A 21,678-nucleotide genomic window follows, 5' to 3' on the forward strand; every position below is an offset into this window, starting at 1 on the left:
ACATGGTCATGGTGCCAAAGAATAACACAACGTGGCATTTTTGCACCGGTTTCAAGGACATCAACAAGGTGTGTATGAAGAACCTGTTTTCTTTACCACCCATTGAACAGATCGTCGATGCAACGGCCAGGCATGACCTTATCTTTCTGGATTAAAATGAAGATGTCCGGCCGGGAGGCCACCTCATTTATCACAGCATATACAAGCCTTGATGTTTCATCACAATGCCTTTCAGGTTAAAGTGTGCAGGGCCACCTATCAGCAGATGATCTAGATGTTGCAGCTGCAGATCGGAACAACCGCAGAGGCGTATATCGATGACGTGGTCATCAAGACCAAGACAACCGACACCGTCATTAACGACTTGTGTAAGACCTTCAAAAATCCGTGTGCATTCAACATAAAGCTTAATCCAGAGAAGTGCGTCTTCGACGTGCCATCCAGTAAGCTGTTGAGATTCTCATCTCCTAGTGCAGGATCGAAGCAAACACCGACTGGACAAAACTCAAGAAGCTAGAGAAGCTTAAGAACATTCGTCGACTGGACAGATACGTGGCTTCCCTAAGTTGGTTCATTAGTCGGCTAGGTGAAAAGGCTATCCCCTGTGCAGGCTCCTGAAGAAGACAAACGATTTTGAGTGGACCACCGAGGCCGACAACGCCATGAAAGAAATCAAAACGCTCCTGGCAACCAATCTAACCCTCACAACACCCCACCCCAGCGAACTAATGTTGCTTTACATCTTGACCATCAATCTCGATGAGCTGCGTTGCGGTCACTACGAATCCAGTCGCAGCTGCCTCCCTCGCCATAGTCGCTCTGCAACAGACCGACTGTTGCTTTTGAAGGGTTTGCAACAAGGGTGGTGTTGCAAAACTGGCCTTCGAGTAGATTTTGATGAGGCGGTCTTCGAGGTGGTCGACACGCACAATGTCAGTAGTCGTTGAGCGGAAGCGCTTCTAAAATCTGAAAAAAAAAAACCTCATCACCAGGGTTTTTTTAATTTTCCGTTTAACTTTCAATCTGATAGCCACGCCGGTGGAAAACAAGCATAACGTGGCAACGACCACGCCGCATATCTCCCAAGAAAATAGCGAAGCAAACGGGCTTCGACGACGGAGCCCAACAACGACCACGCGGTTTTGCTTTGGGCTCAAGAAAGAAAAGTTTGGCCAGAACTGGCGACGCGACCCAAGAAGAGTACCCACCCGGGACGCCATTGACGCCTCCGAGCCAGAGGAGGCGAGGAACACATGCTCTCTTTCCCCCCCGCTGAAGAGTAGCTGCAGTTGTTGCCAAGACGGCCACGGAAGCGGAAGCGCAGGCCAGCGCACCACCCGGCGGGCCATTCTCGCCGAGCCCCCGCCCGCTTACGGCCGCGGCGGCGGCGCCCCTCCCCCGCGCTCTCGCCTCCGGGGATCGCGGGATTGGGCGGCGATGGACACCTCTACTAGGGCGGCCAAGATCCCCTCCCTCCCCCAACAGACGGAGATCAACTGGGACAAGTAAGCGCGCCCGCCTCCTCTCCCCCCCGCCGCCCCCCGGCAATTCGCCCCGTCTCGGGCGCTCCCGAGTATCTAGTTGTTAATCTCCCCGCCTCCCCCCTGCCGCAATTCGGAATTGGCATTAGAAAATTTCGATTTAGGAACTTGCCGTGGCTGCTGTTGTTCCCGGATGGAGCGCGATTGGGGAAGCTGTGGTGAATCACGGCTTCTAGGTAGCTCTCTGGTTGGAATTGGTATATTGTTCTCAAACTGTGGTGTATACATGTTGCAGCCTCGACATGACCAAGCTCTATGTGGTGGGGGCCGGCATGTTCAGCTGCGTGACCGTGGCGCTCTACCCGGTGTCCGTGATCAAGACCCGGATGCAGGTGGCCTCCGGGGAGGCCATGAGGAGGAACGCCCTGGCCACCTTCAAGAACATCCTCAAGGTGGATGGGGTGCCTGGGCTCTACCGGGGGTTTGGGACCGTCATCACCGGGGCTATCCCGGCTAGGATCATCTTTCTCACGGCGCTCGAGAAGACAAAGGCGACTTCGCTCAAGCTTGTCGAGCCACTTCAGCTGTCAGAGTCGATGGAGGCTGCCCTTGCTAATGGCCTTGGTGGTTTGACAGCGTCTCTGTGCTCGCAGGCCGTGTTTGTGCCCATTGATGTGGTATGCTTACTATTAGCCATTTCCAGTTTCCATGCTGCTGCAAAGAGTTGTGCTATGTTTGCCAGAGTAGGCAAATCCATTTATCATGTTTCTGTTGGCCTGTATCTCAGGTTAGCCAGAAATTGATGGTTCAAGGATATTCTGGTCATGTCAGATATAAGGGTGGAATAGATGTTGTTCAAAAGATTATGAAGTCTGATGGGCCACGGGGGTTGTACAGAGGATTTGGCCTGTCTGTTATGACGTATGCACCGTCTAGTGCTGTTTGGTGGGCAAGCTATGGGTTCAGCCAGCGTATGATTTGGAGGTTAGTAGTGATGGTCTAATTGGCTTATCACTATGTTTCTCTCTCTTAGCCTCTATGTTGTTTAAATTCATAGATTTCTTAAGTTGAACAAAGAAGAAAAGGCTAACTGTATGTATGTATATACTGGCAATGTCGATCTCTGTAATTATGCAACCTTCTTAAAACCGCCCTTTTGATGGCGACAGACTCTTTCAATCACATATCCATCTTTTGCTTTCCTGTTAGTAGTGATGGTCCAATAATGCCAAACTACAGTTTTATTTACATTGATCTATCTTTTTGGAAAACTCTGATCTTACTTTGGTGTGTTCTGGCTGATTTGCTTCGGTAATCTTTTCATATTTGCTGTCTTCCTATAGGTAGAAACAGTAACCATGATCAAGTGGTTTGGCTTATATAAATACCTCTCAGACACTAGGTACTCAGAAATACATAGTAGTGTGCTCTTAAGGGTCAGTACAGAAGTTAGTTTAGGGGAGTTCTTTCTTAATGGTGATAGCATCAAAATGTTAAGAATTGAAATAAAGTTATTTATCTTGTTAGCATAGCTACTTGAGCTCACTTCTGTTGTTCTGCTTGTGTAAACAGTGCTCTTGGCCATTTGAATGATAAAGAAGATGCTCCTAGTCAGTTGAAAATAGTCGGTGTTCAAGCAACAGGGGGAATGATTGCTGGGGCAGTGACCTCTTGTGTTTCAACTCCTCTAGATACAATCAAAACCAGGCTGCAGGTGACATTTATGTTTCTGATTATTGTTGCTTATTTCTGCCTAATTGGGTTTGAAGAAGTTCATTTTTCAAGACTGCCCTTGTAACTAGTGCTTATTAAGTTTCACGCTGATGCCATTAAGATGTCTATAACCTGACTCCGTTATCAGAATATCAGTACGATTATTAAGTAAGGTTTAGGAGCATGGGCATTTTGTCTTGAAGTTCATTGATGTCCATCTGAAAACATAAGTAACTTTTGTCTTGGATAATATATAGTAGCATGGGATTGAGGAGCTAGAATTCAGGAACAATCTTTGTTACTCCCACCGATCCAAAATAAGTTTCATGGTTTTAAGAGTAGGCAAGATATATTTCTTCTCTCAGTAGTGATCATTGGAAAGGCAAGCCACTGTATGTAAATGGATACTTGTACTCTCTCTGTTCCTAAATATATGACGTTTTGGTAGTTTAAATTGAACTACCAAAACGCCATATATTTAGGAACTGAGGGAGTATTTCTTTATCTTATAGTTATTATGGGGTCAAAAGGGAAAATTTTCCTCTAAAGCTTTTTCCACAAACCTCTCTATTTAATAGTGAGTAGTAGCATAAATGTGTAATGTTGAAGTGGCTTAGAAGTTTTTCAAGGATATGACATGCACTTTATGGACACACTTCACAACTTTCTTAACATTACATGTTTTATCTGTGTTGATAGTGTCGAGTGTAGACTTTTAGTTAATTACAATCACACTTCTAGACTGTAGCGTTCAACCCCCAGTGTTCAATTTTTCTGGTGATGCTTTAAGAAAATGCTCCGTGCAGCTGATGTTTTCTTTATGTCATCAAGAATTTGCATTTTTTTTTTCTATTTCTTAACTGTACATGCATCCTGCGAATTATGGTTTTATATCAGCCACATTAATATTTTTTTTCTGTTTTTTCATCTAGGTTAATCAAAACAAGCCAAAAGCCAGTGAGGTAGTTAGAAGATTGATCGCTGAAGATGGATGGAAAGGTTTCTACAGAGGGTTAGGTCCAAGGTTTTTCAGCTCATCTGCTTGGGGTACATCAATGATCGTATGCTACGAATACTTAAGTATGGCCATCCTCCTTTCCAAGTCTTATATGTTTGTTTTTGTATATTCATCACATCTAATGCTATTTGCAATACAAAATTGCATATAATAAATACGCACTCTTACAGTTAACTGCATACTTGAGCATCTCATCTATACTTGTGGTGTCTGGTGGCATTGTGGTCACTTGTCATAATTTGTCCATATCTCCTGTAGGCTATACCATAACTCCCATATGCAATTTAAACCACACTTGAATACAATCTGAAACTGTGGAACTTCTATTCCTTTTTGCTCCCTGTAAGGTTACCTTACATGAAAGCTAGCACATTATGGATGATTGGATTCGTGCTGCACTGTCGTATATGGAAGGAGTATTGGCATATACGGATAGCAAATGCAGTTGGGTGGAATATCCGTGCTTTGCTTCGGCAGCAGCCTGGTCTGTCTTGTGGGACTATGGCCAGTGTATTCCTATTCGCAAAACATGGCGTTTGTTAACAAGTTTTCCATGAATGAAAAGCATTTGTTTTATGAAATTTGATGGGTTGAACTTCCAGTAAAAGCCCATTCACAAAAGAAGGGTTGTTTGTAGTTGTATATTCAAACATGGAAGCTCCATACGATATTCCTCTCTAAAATAATTAAGATTTCTCATCTGATCTGAAACTATTCCTTTTTCTCTATTCCTAACTATAGTTTCCTTCTGGTTTTGTCCCCAGAGCGCGTATGTGCTAAAGTTGAAGAGGCCTGAGTCGGCTGACATCTCCTTATGTGGTTCCTGCAAAGACGCTGGAATTTTTGTTGGTAGCCGAAATGCAACAATACTACAAGAAGGCATCAGTGACACCCACCTGAAGCTCTGTTTCTCGCTGACTTGATAGCTAGACAGTGGTTCTTACAAACTTTGGTGCCCCTGGAGGGTATATTTTTTTGACGGAATATTTGAGGCTCGTATTAGCTGCCTCTAGTGACAGCTATGGATTAGGCAGAATGCTCATATAAACCGAGAGATCAGATGTATTCGATTTCTATTCTTTTGAACTCCAAGGCTTTGTTATGGCGAGTCTGGTCGATTGGGACCAGTTGTAATGACACGTTAGGGGCAAGCTTCGCATTTGCTCGTTTCTCTGCTAAAATTTGTTTTTCCTTGTCAAGAAAGGCAGCAGCTCATTGTCTGATCCCTCCACAGTGTGCGCGCGCGTGTGTGTGTGATAAAAATATAGTTTGATTAAAAAGAAAGTGTGGGACACATATCGTCTTGCCAAACTGGATGATTGAATGGCTACCAAATTATTGGCATGCCATAGGGCATAGGCAGGCTAAGGGCGTAAACTTTATCTCCCAACCCTAGCTGCCGCCACAGCTTTTGTACAAGCCGCTGCCTCCGGCGGCAAGAGGAGTGAGGACTTGTCTGTCTTGTTTTATTTTTCTTAGTTTACGAGGTGGTGGCGGTGATGATGTGTTGGAATAAGGTCTCTCCCTACCTTAACGGCATCTGATTTGGCGCCAATGAACGGACTTGTGAGTTTGTGTGCCTAGATTTGGTGGTTCCCTTTAGTTGTATGTCTTTCAAGTAGAGCTATTGGCTGGCTATTTGTGTGGGGATTTTAACGTCTTCTTTTGTATTGTTCTTGACCTGATTTCTCCAACTCCTGAACCGTGGTGATGGATTGCAAGCCTATCCTGGGGTGAAGCTCTAACCGAGTGACTTATAGATCTGGTCTTAACGGACGAGTGACTAAAATCCGGACGAGTGACTAAAATCTCGATGCTGCTTGACGAGTGACTAAAACCTGGTATGGCGAGGGCGTATGCAGCCGTCGCTTTTCTTTACTATTGGTTCAGTGCATTTTTCAATCTCCGGCGTGCAGCGTCCAATAGGAGGAAGAAGACTAGTATGCTTTTCAATGTGATTTTACTTTTTATTGGTCATTTTATGTTCGATTGTCAATCCATTTTCTCGATATTAATTAGATCTAAGATGTTTGTTGGGTGTCTTTACTCAAAAGTTTTTCCTTATAAGATGCCAATCCTTCTATGCTCATTTTAGTTCATATTTCTAGCCAATGTTGGTCAATACATCGACAAGCAAAAAATTCCATCAAAATTATATCTAGCCAGCTCATTTGGTAGGGCATTGCCCAAAGAAGAAGAGCTTCAGAATCGGCGTCTCCACAGATTACATTCCTCTAAACTGAGCCATGCGCTGACATTTATCTTGCTGGAAGCTTGCAGTTCTGTGAGATCGACTCCGATGTTGTAGCTCTGCTTCCACCGCCCAGATACTGACAACATATTTTTCACCTTCGTTCAGAGGTTCGCTCCGCTGCGAGAACACCGAACACATTTGCTCTGAAGCGGCAGAGCTTCAGCCCACTCCCACTCCATTTCAGTTGGCCCCCTTCCACCCCACGAGAGGAAGGTCGACGGGGGCCGAGATGGACGCGGCGGTGCAGGAGGCGAAGCTGCTGCGGCAGGTGAACGCCCTCATCGTGGCGCACCTCCGCGACCAGAACCTCACGCAGGCCGCCGCCGCCGTCGCCGCCGCCACCATGACCCCCAAGGCCGACGCCTCCGTCCCCAACCACCTACTCCGCCTCGTCGCCAAGGTATAACCCCCCTGTCCGCCCCCTCCCTCGCCTAGGGTTCCGGCCTAAACCCTCGCTGCTGTCGGCTCGCAGGGCCTCGCGGCCGAGCGGGAGGAGGCGGCCAGGGGAGGCGGAGCTCCCGCCGCGTTTGACTCCGGTGCTGGCGGCGGTGGGCTGGCGCGCCCGCTCGGCACCAATGCCGTGGATTTCAGGTGAAACCCATGATTGCTCGCGGTTCTGGCATTTGACAAATGAACTGTGTATATGGATTTGATTGTGAAGCTTACTGCAGTGTGCAGAATGTTAGGGGCCCGTCCAAGACTTTCCCCAAGCATGAAACCAGGCACATCTCCGATCATAAGGTAAGCATGGTTCCAATTTTCCCTTCTCTCAATCCACCATATGGATTTCCCCTTTTACTGCATTTCCTGCCAGGGTATACCATAGGAATTCACTTTTACCCCATTTCCTGCTGTGATGTTTATGAGATATCTGAATTCAACTGAGGAGCGGTATTTTCTAAACCCGAACATGGATGTTACTTATACACGTATATTATAAGCAACAGCAAGAAGTTTACATGGCTCACAGATCGAATGGATAATTTATCAGCATACAATCACCACCATTTACACGCTTTGCACCTCCCATGGCGCCTTCATAGTCACCCAACTTGTAATTTTGTTGGTCCGGTTAATTAAGGTGTGACAGACCAGTTGGCAAGAAATATCATATATACTTTTTTCGGTGGTTTACTCTTATTTTGTGCAGAATGTTGCCAGATGTGCAAAATTTAGTCCTGATGGGAAATATTTTGCAACTGGAAGTGGGGACACATCCATTAAGTTCTTTGAGGTGAGCTTGAATTATCACTCTATCGCTGAGTACAGGATGTGCTTTCTTAGGTTCTAGTTCTTGCTCAATGTACGACTTCCACTTGCAGGTATCGAAAATTAAGCAGACGATGTTAGGAGACTCCAAAGAAGGCTCTGGCCGGCCTGTGGTCCGTACATTTTATGACCACGTGCAGGTTAGTATTTTACTGTTCAAGTCATTGGGTCTCTTCTCGTCCTGTTTTGGAATAGCTTCCTGTTAAGACTTCTTCTATTCATAGTTTGGTAGTTGCTTAGCCAACTTCCTGTACATAGCAGTGACAAGGTATCTAGCTTTGTAACTAGTATTCCAGGTAGTTACTTCTTCACCTTCTATATCTTGAATTGCCACCATAGGGTATTGAACTTTGTAACTGATGATTAGTAACTACTCCCTTCGTCCCATAATGTAAGATAGTGTCAAAAAACGTCTTACATTATGGGACGGAGGGAGTATTTCATTTGCTCCATTCATCCATGGTTCTGCTTATTTATCTTTAATTGTTTGAATTACCACCATGCCTTCTTTTAGCAAGTAAACATCTTTATATTTGTAGGGTGCCAATGTGGCTGCCTAGTGCCTAGTGTCAAAAACATGGTTTATAGTTACTCCTATGTACTCTAGTTGTGGTTGAATTCATGGATTCAAGCCCCCATTATCCTTCTATAATTAAAGATTTATAGTTCCTCCTATGTACTCTAGTTGTTTTTGTAACATGTTTAATTTCTTGCAGCCCATCAATGATCTGGATTTCCATCCTATTAGCCCAATACTGATATCTGGAGCAAAAGATAATACGATAAAGTATGCTTATCATTGCTTTCCGCCTTCCTTGTTGTTTGTTATGCAGTTTGAGGAGTTCATACAGAGATTAAGGATAATTGGTCTGTTTACATATAACTATGATATCTCTTTTGAGTTGTATGTCCTTTGAACTTGAAACTTGCTTGACAGGTTCTTTGACTTCTCCAAAACTGCTGCAAGAAAAGCATTCAGAGTTATTCAGGTAGTAAAATGCTTAGTAACTGTATATACTCTAAATGGCATGTTTGTGGTGCCTGAATAATTTTTTTCTCCAATATTTACTTGAACAGGATACTCATAATGTTAGGTCTGTATGTTTTCATCCTTGCGGGGATTACATTTTAGCAGGTACTATGATCCTTTCTGTAATCAGGCTTTTGATCCTTTCTGTAATTAGGCTTTTGACCCTTTCTGTAATTAGACTTTTACCTGTAGCCTCTAGCTTTTTTGTTTTACACGATTATCAATTCTGATATTGCTTGGCTAGAGTTAAGAGTCGACTTATTTATAATGCATTTTAAAGAAACAATCATGTATAGTAGGCATTATTATATATATTTTCATGGTGTCCATACTCTAGCGGTTGCAGAATTATAACTCGCTAATGTGTTCTAGGTATGGCATAATATATCTAACTGAGAATATTTGGTGTCTGGCCAGGATTTGAGTTTTGGTCCAGAATCAGACTGCCGACTTCAATAATTTTTGGCATTGCCTATTTGTCAAATACCGACTAGTTTTGCGCAGTTTCAATTAGATGCCTACATTGCCATATTAATCTATTGAATATGCAATCCTTGGAAGCAGCTGACTTGGATACAAAATATTTTCAGGGACTGATCACCCAGTAGCTCATCTCTATGATGTAAACACTTTCACATGCTTCTTATCCGCAAATCCGCAGGACTCTAGTGCTGCCATCAACCAGGTATTTTCTTACTTTTGCTTCACAAGCTTTGTCATACAGTGGTTATAATTTCATGAAAGGCACACCATGGCAACCCTATATATACTTTGTGGGTGTCAGGTGCGTTACTCGGGTACTGGGAGCATGTATGTGACTGCTTCTAAGGATGGTTCTCTGCGCATCTGGGATGGAGTATCTGCTGAATGTATCCGTCCCATAATTGGAGCACATGGATCTGTAGAAGCTACGAGTGCAATTTTCACCAAAGACGAGAGGTTAGCAAGTGGCGGCATGTGTAAAATGCTTTTGGGGGACAAAGATATATGTGAATAAATAGTCTTAACATCATAATGTTTCAGCATTGTGTTGAGAATCTACCTTTTTTTCCGTACAATCCCCAAAAGGATTAGGTTCCACTATCAAGAGATAACGGAACAACGAACTGTATCCAGCACCCAGGTGCAAAAACAAAAGAAAAAAATAGGTTTGTCCTAGCATCCAGGTGTTGAGAATCTACCTGTAAGTCAGCCTGATTCGTCCTAGTAAGAATGGATCAGTTCCAAGTGGTTAGTTGCCGTACCATTACAGTTGCATACAGTCCATAAGGAATCATCCATTTTAGGATAAACAAGGACAGCAGTGATGTGCCATGGTTACTTGCCAGGGATGGACATACCTGAGCAATGAGGTGTCACGACTATCGTGAGGTGAATCCGACGGTCACACATCAGAGAAAGAGGACCTAACCTGGTCACTCTAGTGTGGATGCAAATGCAAAGCATTTCTCTGTTGTGCAGAAAGGCTTTGTTTTATGGTTAAAATTTGCAACTTTGCATGTACTTGCACATAAGATTGAATAATGAAGGACTTGGTCACCTATTTCGAGTTATTATATTCCTGGATTTGAGAAAAGTTTATGCTAGTATCCTGGCTATCTCTTATGAAGCCAAAAACGTTCTTTCAGGTACATCCTATCCAGTGGAAAGGATTCGTGTATAAAGTTATGGGAAGTTGGCACCGGAAGACTTGTGAAGCAATATCCAGGTGGTGTTAATACACAATTCCGGTGTCAGGTTAGTAGTACGATTCTGTACCATTATCCTTTTCTTTCTTTCTGATTTAACATACTACACATTTGGTCATACAAGCTGTCCTTGCTCCAATTGTAGCCAAGTATCTCAGCTAGTCAGCCTAGTCCATATGAAATATAGGTTGTAGCTTTGAGCTTGTAACTGAATGTACAACTAACATCATTGTTGCAATAAATTGACTTTTGTTGTTTAGGCTGCCTTCAACGAAACGGAGGAGTTTGTACTATCAACCGACGAGCAAAACAATGAGGTGAGTTTCAATTCAGACTAGTAATATCTGTGTTTCAGAAGGGAAAACCCTTCAGCACACGCCTCACTGTAATGCTGCCTGGTCTTCAGGTTGTCATCTGGGACGCACTTACTTCCGAGAGGGTGGCAAGATTGCCCTCTGGCCATACCGGCGCCCCTAGGTGGCTGGAGCACTCCCCTGTAGAGCCAGTGTTTGTTACATGCGGAAACGATCGATCCGTCAGATTCTGGAAATAAACGGCATAGATTCAATCCAACCTAGCATTCAAATCACGAAGTTTGTTGTATCATGAGTACTTCAGGGTAAAAGAAAGGAATGCTTGTAACTGTAGTGGCTGTACTTATAGGAGTACATGCTGTTGAAGCTTGACATCGTACCAAACTTAGTAGGGTAAGAATATTTTTTTTGTCTGTTATGGCATTGAGATTGTGAAAGAGAAAAATCCATCTACAGTCACTGAACTTGTTTCAAAACTCACTTCTATACCTACTAATAAAAAAATATGTATTCTTAGTCTGTCATGCTATTTTATTGAAAACCCCTTGATGTTTCTGACATTACGCCCGCAGTACATATCAAATCTTCTAAACCGTAACTTCAAATTTAACATTGTTATATATGAAATTTGATTAGAAAAATATATAGAATCTGAATATGATGTTATTTTACCTGTTAACTATTTAAAAAAAATACTATCTAGGATGCAATCTTAATCAATGCATTATCCGTCTTTCTTTCATATCGGTACTGATCCGGATTGTGGATGAACATCTCAGCAAAATCAGGATTGGAGACGAAATTGAAGATCGCTTGCTCGTTTCTTTGTACGTAATAAATCTACATGCGAGCCGTGTTTAAATAGAAGACATGTGGAATCTTGAACTTGTGTTTTTGTAGGTAAAGACCATCTTTGTTTCCGCCGTAGCTACAAATACTCAGATTATAGACCATTTTTAAAATTAAAAGCGTGTGATATTTTTTCTCCCGTTGCAACGCACGGGCCATTTTGCTAGTTGATCATAAATACAATCATATGGCTCCAGCTATCATGCTGTACCATGGCTCGCAGGACAAGATAAAATTATTACAACATATCGCATCTCATACAAACATATTGAAATAAATGAAGGCTTATACCACGTCACATGCAAAACCTTCGACAAGAATGAGTTAGATGTCTCTAATCACTTTGCTAATTACCATGGTTGCTATAGTTAAGTTGGCAAAAATTTACTTTTCCTACAAATAATAAGCATGACACTTTACGTTGTTGGTTTAACCTTCGAGGTGTATGAAACACGAGACTTAATTAGAAATCTCGAGCCCCATACTAAACTTCGTCATTAAAGCGTGACCCTCGTGTAGATCATTATCTACATTGCCCTTCCGCCTTCACAAAGTTTGTCTTTAAAGATTATGAACGAACCCAAAGTATCTGAAGCATAACTATGGATGCTAGACCTTAGTAAGCCAGACCTTTGTAACAAAGCTCGAACATGCTGTCAAGATCAAAACCTCGCGAGATTAGAGGGGTTACAACATGAACGTTCAATAGTTAGAACCATCTAATCACCCTGCACATACATGCAATGTCGTATATCACCATATGCTCTAATCGTACCAGCATCTACTCATAGATTTGCTCATAATGCCATTGTAGGGGAACGTGCTACGCAACAAAAAGTTTATGCTACACGATCACACCCCGAACACTATGAAGATGGCGGTAATGATCAAACTCATCGACGGTGCAGAGTAGCGGAAGTTGCAACGAGTCAGTGCAGCTTAATGATCCCATCGATTCCCGCAGCTAGGTTACACCTCCCAGCCGCAAGAATTGTTCTCCGAGAAAGTAAAATGATAATGATTTCTATCATGTATTGTACACTTTAACAGGACACAAGTTCATTACACAGTCAGGAATTGTATTTTGCAAGCAAAAGAGTCACTCCAATTTCCCCAATCAAATAGGCACACTCTCTGAGAAGTTACCGTTGAAGGTGAATTAATGAACGCGTATGTGTTGATATAGGCAAGCGCCAGCGAGAGATTTACATGAGTGGTTGACATCTGCACAAACTGATCTGACGGCAATAAATTCAGGAATAAATGCGAGCACCAGGATTTGAACCCTGGTGGGCTGGAAATACCACAACCCCTCTAACCATCCAACCAAATATCTGACATCAGCTAGTTCGAATCCATTTTCGTATTTATTTTTCGCGGGCGAGTATTTCCGTTTTCGTAAACCTAAATCCTAAAAAGTGGTCGAGTGCTACTTTGTCTTAAAGAGCACTCGGGCTCGTGCGACGTCCGATCGAGATCTTGCGGTCACGCGCGTTTTCCAGTGGGCTCAGGGGAAACCGTCGATGCGCGCGCCAGGTGTCCCCTGGTCGTGGTGGTCGAGACCCGTTGGTTCTCGAGTGCGGTTGCTTCTCTCATCCCCTCTCCTGTTCCTCTCCACTCCCCCTCCCATTCGAAACTGCCCCGAGCCCAGCGACAGATCTCGTTCCAATCCCCCCAACTCCTTCCCCAAATCCAGCGCGAGAGCAGCCGGCGGCGTGTCGGCGATTCGGCGCTTGTCTTCCACCGGAGCTAGGGCGGGACAGAGGGCGCGGCGTGAAGGAAGGCGGTGTAGCGGCAGAGACGCGACCGAGGAGAGACGACGCGCTGTAGGCCGCGTCAGAAGGAGCAGCACCGGAGACTCGGCAGAGGAGGAACGGCGTGCGCGGCCGTTGTTCTGTTGGCGCAGAAGGGCAAAATCGTGGCGAATCCCTGGTATGCCTATCGATCTCTTACGGTCATCCGCGTTTAGGAACACCAAATCGATGTGCTCTGCCGCTCCGCCGCGGACAGAGGAGGAACGGCGCGCGTTGACGGGTCTCCGCGGTGCCGAATCGCGGCGGGTCGACGCGCCCCTCCACTAAGTTGATGAAATCGAGTAGCAGATGGTAGAAATTGTTTGGAGCACTTGTTAATTTGGAGATGGACGACGACACGGGGCATTTCGTGTTCCTAGGCTACTGGTGAACTGGGATTCGTAGGTTTTGAAGGCAAGCCTTGGGGCTGTAGTTTTCTAGTGTTGTAGATGTGGAGGTCGATCCTGATTAACGACTGACTTGCCTGAATATGGTTCATGTGTTGCCTGCGCAGGAGTGTTTGACAGTGTTTTTGATTTAGTGTACGAGAATAATGCTTCTCTCATGTCAATGTTGCCTTTGTTTTGTGAGTGACTTGCCTGATATGGTTGATATGTTGCCTGCGCAGGTGTTTTTGACAGTGTGTTTTCATTTAGCATAGGACAGTAATGCTTCTCTCATGTCAATGTTGCCCCTGTATTGTGAGTGACTTGCCTGACATGTTTCATGTGTCGCCTACGAAGGTGTTTTGAAAGTGTGTTTTTGGTTTATTGTAGGACAACAATGCCTGTCTCATGTTAATGTTGCCCTTGTTTTTGTGAGTGACTTGCCTGATATGGACCGTGTGTTGCCTACGAAGGTGGGTTTGACGGTGTGTTTTGATTTTCAGTGCAGGAAAGTAATGATTTAGCAATGGAAAATGCACATGTGACTTTGTTGTGTGTGTGTGTGTGTGACGTAGGAAGTAATCCAGTAGAGGGAGGTTAATAGGGCTATTTGTAGGACAGTCTTAAGCATTTCACGAGGATTCATTTTGTGATTTTCTGTTCTATGCGCCTTTATTTGTTTCAGATTTTGTAGGACATGTAGAGGGAGGGTAATAGGGCCAATTATAGGATAGTTGTAATATAGTGAAAATCAGATAGTTTACAACCCTTTTCACTGCCCACTTTTTGTAAGTTGCTGTTTGTTAAGTTCAGTAAGAATTTAGTAAAACGAAATTCGTTGGATGATATAGAGTTCTTTCAGAATCATTTTTCTAATGTGCTTTTTATGATGAATCTCACTGTTTTGTCTTTTAAATATGCAGCAGAAAATAGATGGCTGGGACAAGTCATAAGTCTAAACAGGATGAACCTGCTGGATCAAGTCATGACGACCTTGCATCTCATGGGAATGAAGAGCATCAAGCACAGGTGTGCACATGCTTAGGAAGTTTTATGTTCTTCCTGTACATAACAGAGTTTGTTTTTTTTTCATTTTTTATTGATTTATGTGGTTTCCATCTCCCAGCCACGGAGCAGTGCACCAATAACTGGGCACAAGCGTATGAGAACTAAGGCAGTTGTCCATCGGGGGAAGCGACCTGATGATATCATTAGTACTGAGAATAGTAATGAGAGCCAAGCTGCAGATGCGGGGAATAAAAATGTTGAAGGTGCAGACGTCGAGCAGCCTCCAAAAGCAAAACGCCAGAAGACGGGAGGAACTGAGGTATTTTGCATAGTTGCCTCAGTTTCACTGAGCAGTTGCCCAGCAATGCTGCCTAAGTTGCCTATGTTGTGATGAACCTTTTTTTTTTGCTAATCCCCTGTTTATGTTTTTTCCTTATGCGCAATAGGGTCGTAGGAACAGGGCATCCCCTGCAAGGCTCTTCAAGTTGAACAAGGACTTGGTTCCTGACCAAAAGGGTGTCATCATCGGAAAAGAATTTGGTGGCATTCTGGACCTTGCAGCGAGTAGCATGCCCGGAGATCTCAGCCAGTGGATAATGAAGCATTACGACCCGGAGATTTCGCAGATAGTCATTCCAGAAAGGGGGAAGATTCCTGTAGATGCTGCAAGTGTCCGTAGGATATGGGGTTTGCCCAACAGGGGCAGGAAGGTGTGCTTCGAGAATCGGCCTGAAATCACAAAGGCAATGTACAGTATTTACAACATCACATCCAAGAACTCCCCAACCCTCACAGAATGGTGCAAGATGATCGTTGACATGGGAGGATCTCATGATGATGATTTTGTCCGCGCTTGGCTAGCTCTTGTTTTTTCATGCTTCCTTGCCCCTTCAACTAGTTTGAGTATTTCCCCAAAGAGCTTTCCGGCGGTCATGGATGTCAATGGAATAACGGAAACCAATATATGCCAGTTTGTTGTTGATCAATTAAAGCTTGCGTTCACTTCGGGGCGTGCCAACAAGAAGGCTGTTTGTTGTTGTGTTTTCCACCTTGTTGTAAGTGCTTCAAGCTGTTTTGTTTTTTCAAGCATCCTTTTGTTTAGTTACCTTCTCCTTTCTTTTTGCATTCATTAGCTAACTTAAACTTTTTGATCTTTCTCCGTGTCTCTATGCAGCTGTTGTACCTAGACTCTCTGGATGTTGATGAGCCAATCCCGAACTTGGTACCAAGGGTCTCAGTTTGGAATTCAGATTTAATCTCCAGAGTTATCAAGAAGGACAGGAAGGCTCCAGGAGAATATGGCCAATTGCGAGTAACTAAATTTTTCTGTTTTAGTATACATATCATTGTCATATTGTTTTTAGGAAACACTACCATTTTTTTAGAGTAGGCAATTCACTTTCAAAGAGCAAGCAAGGCAATGTATCTTTTTGGGCAAGCGACATACATATTTTTTCAAGTATGCCCAAGTAGTTATCAGACTTAATCGAACTTTCTATCGTTTGCCATGCACACAGTTGGATAATGTTCACAGGAAGGATTTGTTTTGTTCTTGTATTTAATAGTAGCTTCTGTAGTACATTTTTTAGCTCTTTTTTCTGTCTGAGCAATTTACATGTTGAAAAGTAGCAAATTTACACAACAACACAAGCAACTTATGTTCTGGAAACTGGCAACTTGCATACTAGTTCCTCATTTTTTGTTGATTACAGTATCAACTAATAGTAGGCAACAGGGGGAAGTGGCATAATGGTTGCAGGAATTTTCAGACTATTAGTAGTACTATTTTCCTTCATTTTTCTCAGGTCTTTTTTGGTATGGGAGTGCCAGAATTGTTGTCACTCATAGTTTTTTTAATCTTCTTTTGGCTATAAAACCACCAGCTCAAGACGGAGTTTTCCCGGTGTGCGGATGATAGTTTGTTTGGCAGTATGGACCACATCACCAAATTTGTTGCAGTAAGATTGCCCGAGTCATATGACAAATCAGTAAGTTTATCTAGCACTTTGTTTTTTCCTCTCACTGTTGTTCCCCTTTTTATCGCCATTTGTACATTCAACCATTTTTTCAGAATCTTCAATAGAAGATATGTACTTATCATGTTCTCTACCATCCACTTTTATGTTTTACGTAAGCAAAAGAAGCTCACAGGGTTGGTGCACGACATGTGTTCTATAATTTCACATGCAGTTGGGAAGCTCGTGACTGGGGTTGGGAAGATAGATGATGATGAATGGGGGACAAAGGAGGCAGATCCTACTACTGCGGAGACAAGCAGACGGCAGTCTAACAGAAGGGGCAAGCGAGTACCAGCCAGAAGAGACAGCTTACCAAGTGAGGAGGAGTCGTTTAATTCTGACAGTGACGACAGCGAGGCAGCCGACAGTGAAAGTGAGGGAGATGGCAGGGATGAAGGTAGTGATGAAAGCGACACCGATGGCAGTTCAGATAGCGATGACGGTCATGATGGATCAAGTGGAGTTCAGGGGAAATCAAGTAGCCAGGGAGCACGGCAAACGGTTGATCACCACGAGGGGGCAAGTGCTGAGATGGGAGGTAAAGACGGAACTAGGGGAACGAGGACAATGATGATGATGAAGAAGAAGAGGACGACGAAAAAGAAGATGACGAAGGAAAGGAGGACGATGACGATGAAGAAGGCGATGGGGATGACAAAGACAAGGAAGATGATGGGCAGGGGAAGCAGGATGAAGATGATGAGGATGACAGCGGAGGTGGCAATGGTGGTTCAGGTACCAATGGTGGCTCCGATCGGGACGGGGATCCCGCAGCTAAAAATGCAAGCAGCGATGATGATGAACAATGCACGCTGCAATTTCTGATTGAAAAGAAGAGGGACAGAAAGGCAAAAGGATTGGATGAGGCAGATAGGATATCTATCAGAGACATTGTGATGACAGAATTCAAAACTGCTGTTTCCCCAAAACCACGCTTCCCTGTTTTTGAAGTGAAAGAAATGTTGGATATTGATGACATATCCATGGCAACCGAAGCGAGGAGGGTGTTCAAAGAGTTGTTGAGGGGGGAAGATTTGGATATGGTCTTCACATTCAACCCCAAGCAAATATGCCCAAAGGCGACTCGGCAGAAAATAATGAGAGAACTTGGTGCTCTAAATGAAGCTACAGAACAGAAGACTGCTTGTCGAAACCAACTACCACCACTCCCGCCATCAAAGAAGATGAAGAAAACTGTTAGTTTTGTATTGGAGCCATCTGTGATGAATGAAACAGCAATTCATCTGCAGGCATATCGTGCCGAAAATCCCGGTTACGGCCAAGGGGGGAAGTCAAGGCAGTCAGCCATGAAAAAATCCGGTCCTCCCCAGCAGCAACAAGAGGCATTTTCTAAAACAAAAGAGGCAATCCATGGGAATGCCAAAACACAGGTGGTAAAGAGTACACCATCAAGCTCGGCAGCACCCCCGTGCAGCAAAGTTGGAGATAAGGCAGTACCTACAGGAGTAGATTCAAAGCAGTCGGGTAATTTTCATTCCCAATGTCAAGCAAGTGGATCACATATTCTGGCAACTCAGTCTAAGGAGGAAGCAAGGCCAGCTGTTTTTTAGGCAAGTTCTGCAGAGGAAACACTGGACCCCACAAAAGTAAGGCCAGTTCAACTCAAGAAGGGACCCACAGTGCTAGTAAGCACAGGAAACAACAGCAGAACACAACCACTAGGTGACTTAAATGGTCAAGTGCCTCCTCTGTCTCGGGGGAATGTGATGCAGTCAGCCAATGGTATCCAGAAGGCCAAGGTGCAAGATTTCAACGCATCACCCGAGGCTGCTCCATTAAATCATGCAGGACATAAAAAGGAGAAAGAGAACATCCCTCCGGTGTCATGTACGGAGATGAATAGGATACAAGACCTGCCCGAAGCTGTAACCATGGGAAAAAGTCCGGAACAAAAGTTGCTAAGAGCCCTAGGGAAATTGCCTGTCTGCTCAACTGTACTTGCCCAACCTGAGGCCACAAGTTTCCAGAAGCAGTAGAAGCAACTGGCCAGGGGAACACTTCCCATTTCTCTCATGTGGAGGAGATGTACCATGAATTCATGCGTGTTAGTGGGAAGACAACCAATGCACTAGAAATCAATGTTCTAGATGTGAGTGAGCTGTTTGCAAGGTGTGTTGATCCAAACAGCAAGAATGCCCAATCCAACTCCATAAATCACAGCTCAGCGAATAAAGATAAACAACATTTTGAGCAAAGGGACACCGAAAGATCAAATGACTTTTTCAGATAGTACTGCCCAGCACCAAGTTTCGATCTAGGCATAGATGATTTGCACACAAGATCTGCAGACAACACAACACATCAACATGTTGGGTCAAGCACATTTACAAAGCATGATTTCCAGGAACTCCCAGTACATAACCAGCCAATCATCGATATAACCGATGATGATTATCTGTTGGAGGTTGAAGGCATGGACAAACCGTGTGTTCAAGCAGAAGGAAATGCGTACCAAACACCTGAAAAAAGTTGCAACCAAGGAGAAGTGGGGTCAGGCAGCAAGGTTTACAGCAGTAGTAGTTCAGGAGAGATGCATCCACATCAATTTGAGAGAAGGATTATCAAGCCACCTCCTTGCAAGAGGTCACCTTTCATTGACTATAATGAGAAGAAAGTCTACATGTCCAAACCCGAAGCAAATAGATTGTATGCATCAGTTATTTTGCATGGAAGAATTAATGAAGAAGAGTCACCAGATGTGGATACCAGGTATGACAGTATATCACATTTTCCCCCAGGCAAGGTCTGTCATGTTATCCAGGCAATTCAAACTGTGTTTACAAGCAAGCCATTTATAGAATCAGGCAACTTGGCTTAGTGTGAAATTCTTTTTTTTGAAGTAGTTTATCCTTTTGATATGCCCATGCCCCTATGTGTTTTCCCTGAGTTGATATGGTGGTAGGCAATTCATGGAATGATTTTGTGAGCTGAATGCCTCTTTTTTTCTTCCCATGCAGCGTAAGGGTAATTGAATATGGCAAATACTTTGTCACGGTGAGGGAGCTCGCAAACTCAATGAAGAAAGAAGGTTTTGTCTTGAGCCATGTAATGGAAGTTGGTATACAGAATATAATGATGAACTTGCCACCAGACTCAAAGAAGCTCGTGATGCCCGTCAGGTTCTCGGTAAGAAAACGTGAAGCAACTAATAGTGTAGTTTTGCGTTTTTTTCTTTTTCTTTTTTTCATAAAAGGTCATGTTCATGTCTGTATTTTTTTTACATCAGTTTCAGATGCTAAACATGGAATTGAACGGCAAGGAGCTCATTTCCCGGTTCAAGAAGTCGAATCGCTTGGACTGTAAAGACATGGTAAGTTAATGGTTCCTTTAATTTTTACCAATGCATTTTTTATATATGACTTTTTATGCTAAAAATTTTGCTCACACAAATGTAAATATTTCTTAGGGTGGGGGGGGGGGGGGGTTGGTGGTGTGTTGTGTGGTGGGCTAGTTGACTACACTCATGAAAATTCGCTTCTATGTGCCAAGTTGCTTACATTTTTTGCACAACTTGCCTGTGCATTTTTGGCTGGTTTTGCTTACACAAGTAGATAAGTTGCCTATGCATCTTCTATTTTTGGCAAATTACTCACACTAGTACAAAACTGGCATGTGCATTTTTGCATCTTCTTAATTGTTTTTTTATGTGGCAAGTTGCTTACATTTTTTGCACAAATTGCCTGTGCATTTTTGGCTGGTTGCTCACACAAGCAGATAATGCATTTTCTGTTTTTGTCAAGTTACTCACACTAGCACAAAACTGGCATGTGCATTGTTTGCTTCTTCAGTTCAGTTTCTAGTATTTGTATTTTTTTCTACTAACCCAATTTTTGTTTTTCTAACAGATTATGTTCCCAGTGTTAGAGAACATCGACAAGACAAAACCTAAAACAGGCAATCATTACTGGATTTTTAATGTGAACATAAGGGATCGACGTTTTGAAACTCTTGATTCTTGGAGGACGCTCAAAAACAAGTCTTTAGATGTTTGCGCAAGGAAGATGCTTGCAAGTTTTCGCTCTCTATGGAAAGAGCATTACGCCAGTTCCCGCGTCTCGCTGGATGAGTTTGGGCTTACCAACATCGACGTTCCAAAACAAAATAATGAGTAAGCATCCACTTCTTTTTCACATATTTAACTATGGTCTTGTTCAGTTTTTTACAAGCGACACAATACTACATAGAGTAAGCATCCAGTTCTTTTTTCAATTTTTTGTTTAGGTTCGACTGTGGTGTTTTTGCTCTGACGATAGCAAATGGTTGGGAGGCAAGGGCTGTTCCAAATTTCACAGCTGAGGACATTCCAAGCATCAGGAAACAATTGACTAACATGTGGGTTGACAACGCCAACAACACTGCTCCATGGAAAACCATACTCAAGTTAGCATAGGTCAGTTTTTTCTCCCCCCACGCGCGCTACATCCATGTAAAATGCATGTGTTGTTTCTTTTTGCTCTGTTGTGAATTTTGGAGTGCCGGGGGAGGAGTTGCCTGTATAACAACTTGGACCAGGCAATTCTATTGCATAAACAGGCAATTTAAGCTTTATTTTGAGGCAAGTTATTCAGAAGAACCCATAAAAGACAAATGAAAGACAAATAGTATGATCATTACATAACCAGGGAATTGTTGCATTTTATAGAATTGCAGAATCTTATGTATGTAAGTTTTTGAATATTATGGGGGGGGCAAGGGTGTTTGCGGGGCAATTCAAATCACACAACAGGCAACTCAAAACTTATAACCAGGCAACTCAAAACTTATAACCAGGCAAGTCAGCCACAAGAAACCGTAAACCATAAATAATAGTTTAGGATGTTCAAACGTACAGACCCA

General features: G+C 43.4%; 3 protein-coding genes across 3 annotated transcripts; all 3 read left to right on the forward strand.

Annotated features, from left to right (window-relative positions):
- Positions 1-1,188: 1,188 nt before the first annotated feature.
- On the forward strand, positions 1,189-5,437 carry LOC125510633 (Mitochondrial substrate carrier family protein). The gene is made up of 6 exons (XM_048675864.2): positions 1,189-1,505; positions 1,777-2,158; positions 2,269-2,465; positions 3,054-3,195; positions 4,127-4,274; positions 4,977-5,437. The coding sequence occupies exons 1-6, from the start codon at positions 1,438-1,440 to the stop codon at positions 5,006-5,008; spliced, it is 969 nt and encodes a 322-aa protein (XP_048531821.1). The 5' UTR covers positions 1,189-1,437; the 3' UTR covers positions 5,009-5,437.
- A 1,042-nt stretch (positions 5,438-6,479) lies between these two features.
- On the forward strand, positions 6,480-11,226 carry LOC125510632 (Transducin/WD40 repeat-like superfamily protein). The gene is made up of 13 exons (XM_048675863.2): positions 6,480-6,866; positions 6,939-7,057; positions 7,138-7,207; positions 7,617-7,700; positions 7,789-7,875; positions 8,452-8,522; positions 8,673-8,724; positions 8,813-8,870; positions 9,356-9,450; positions 9,550-9,704; positions 10,394-10,502; positions 10,714-10,770; positions 10,860-11,226. The coding sequence occupies exons 1-13, from the start codon at positions 6,696-6,698 to the stop codon at positions 11,004-11,006; spliced, it is 1,275 nt and encodes a 424-aa protein (XP_048531820.1). The 5' UTR covers positions 6,480-6,695; the 3' UTR covers positions 11,007-11,226.
- A 4,146-nt stretch (positions 11,227-15,372) lies between these two features.
- Positions 15,373-21,232, forward strand: LOC147972945 (uncharacterized). The gene is made up of 11 exons (XM_087524510.1): positions 15,373-15,858; positions 15,978-16,115; positions 16,687-16,791; positions 16,939-17,322; positions 17,376-18,306; positions 18,795-18,931; positions 19,187-19,551; positions 19,800-19,983; positions 20,069-20,152; positions 20,688-20,950; positions 21,064-21,232. Exons 1-11 carry the CDS (start codon positions 15,373-15,375, stop codon positions 21,230-21,232), a joined length of 3,246 nt encoding a protein of 1,081 aa, XP_087380636.1.
- The last annotated feature ends 446 nt before the right edge of the window (positions 21,233-21,678 follow it).

Source organism: Triticum urartu, chromosome 5A, assembly GCF_056163025.1.
Source record: "Triticum urartu cultivar PI428250 chromosome 5A, HENAU_Tu73, whole genome shotgun sequence".
Lineage (NCBI taxonomy): Eukaryota > Viridiplantae > Streptophyta > Magnoliopsida > Poales > Poaceae > Triticum > Triticum urartu.

What these genes read in the sequence shown, in the direction of transcription:
- LOC125510633 (XM_048675864.2), top strand. Translation starts at nt 1,438, where the DNA reads ATGGACACCTCTACTAGGGCGGCCAAGATCCCCTCCCTCCCCCAACAG. An exon ending in TGTTTGTGCCCATTGATGTG is followed by an intron (nt 2,159 to 2,268) that starts GTATGCTTACTA and finishes CCTGTATCTCAG; the next exon opens with GTTAGCCAGAAATTGATGGT. An exon ending in CGTATGCTACGAATACTTAA is followed by an intron (nt 4,275 to 4,976) that starts GTATGGCCATCC and finishes TTTTGTCCCCAG; the next exon opens with AGCGCGTATGTGCTAAAGTT.
- LOC125510632 (XM_048675863.2), top strand. Translation starts at nt 6,696, where the DNA reads ATGGACGCGGCGGTGCAGGAGGCGAAGCTGCTGCGGCAGGTGAACGCC. An exon ending in CATCCATTAAGTTCTTTGAG is followed by an intron (nt 7,701 to 7,788) that starts GTGAGCTTGAAT and finishes TTCCACTTGCAG; the next exon opens with GTATCGAAAATTAAGCAGAC. An exon ending in AAGCATTCAGAGTTATTCAG is followed by an intron (nt 8,725 to 8,812) that starts GTAGTAAAATGC and finishes TTACTTGAACAG; the next exon opens with GATACTCATAATGTTAGGTC.
- LOC147972945 (XM_087524510.1), top strand. Translation starts at nt 15,373, where the DNA reads ATGCCCGGAGATCTCAGCCAGTGGATAATGAAGCATTACGACCCGGAG. An exon ending in GAGAATATGGCCAATTGCGA is followed by an intron (nt 16,116 to 16,686) that starts GTAACTAAATTT and finishes TAAAACCACCAG; the next exon opens with CTCAAGACGGAGTTTTCCCG. An exon ending in CCGAGTCATATGACAAATCA is followed by an intron (nt 16,792 to 16,938) that starts GTAAGTTTATCT and finishes GTTTTACGTAAG; the next exon opens with CAAAAGAAGCTCACAGGGTT.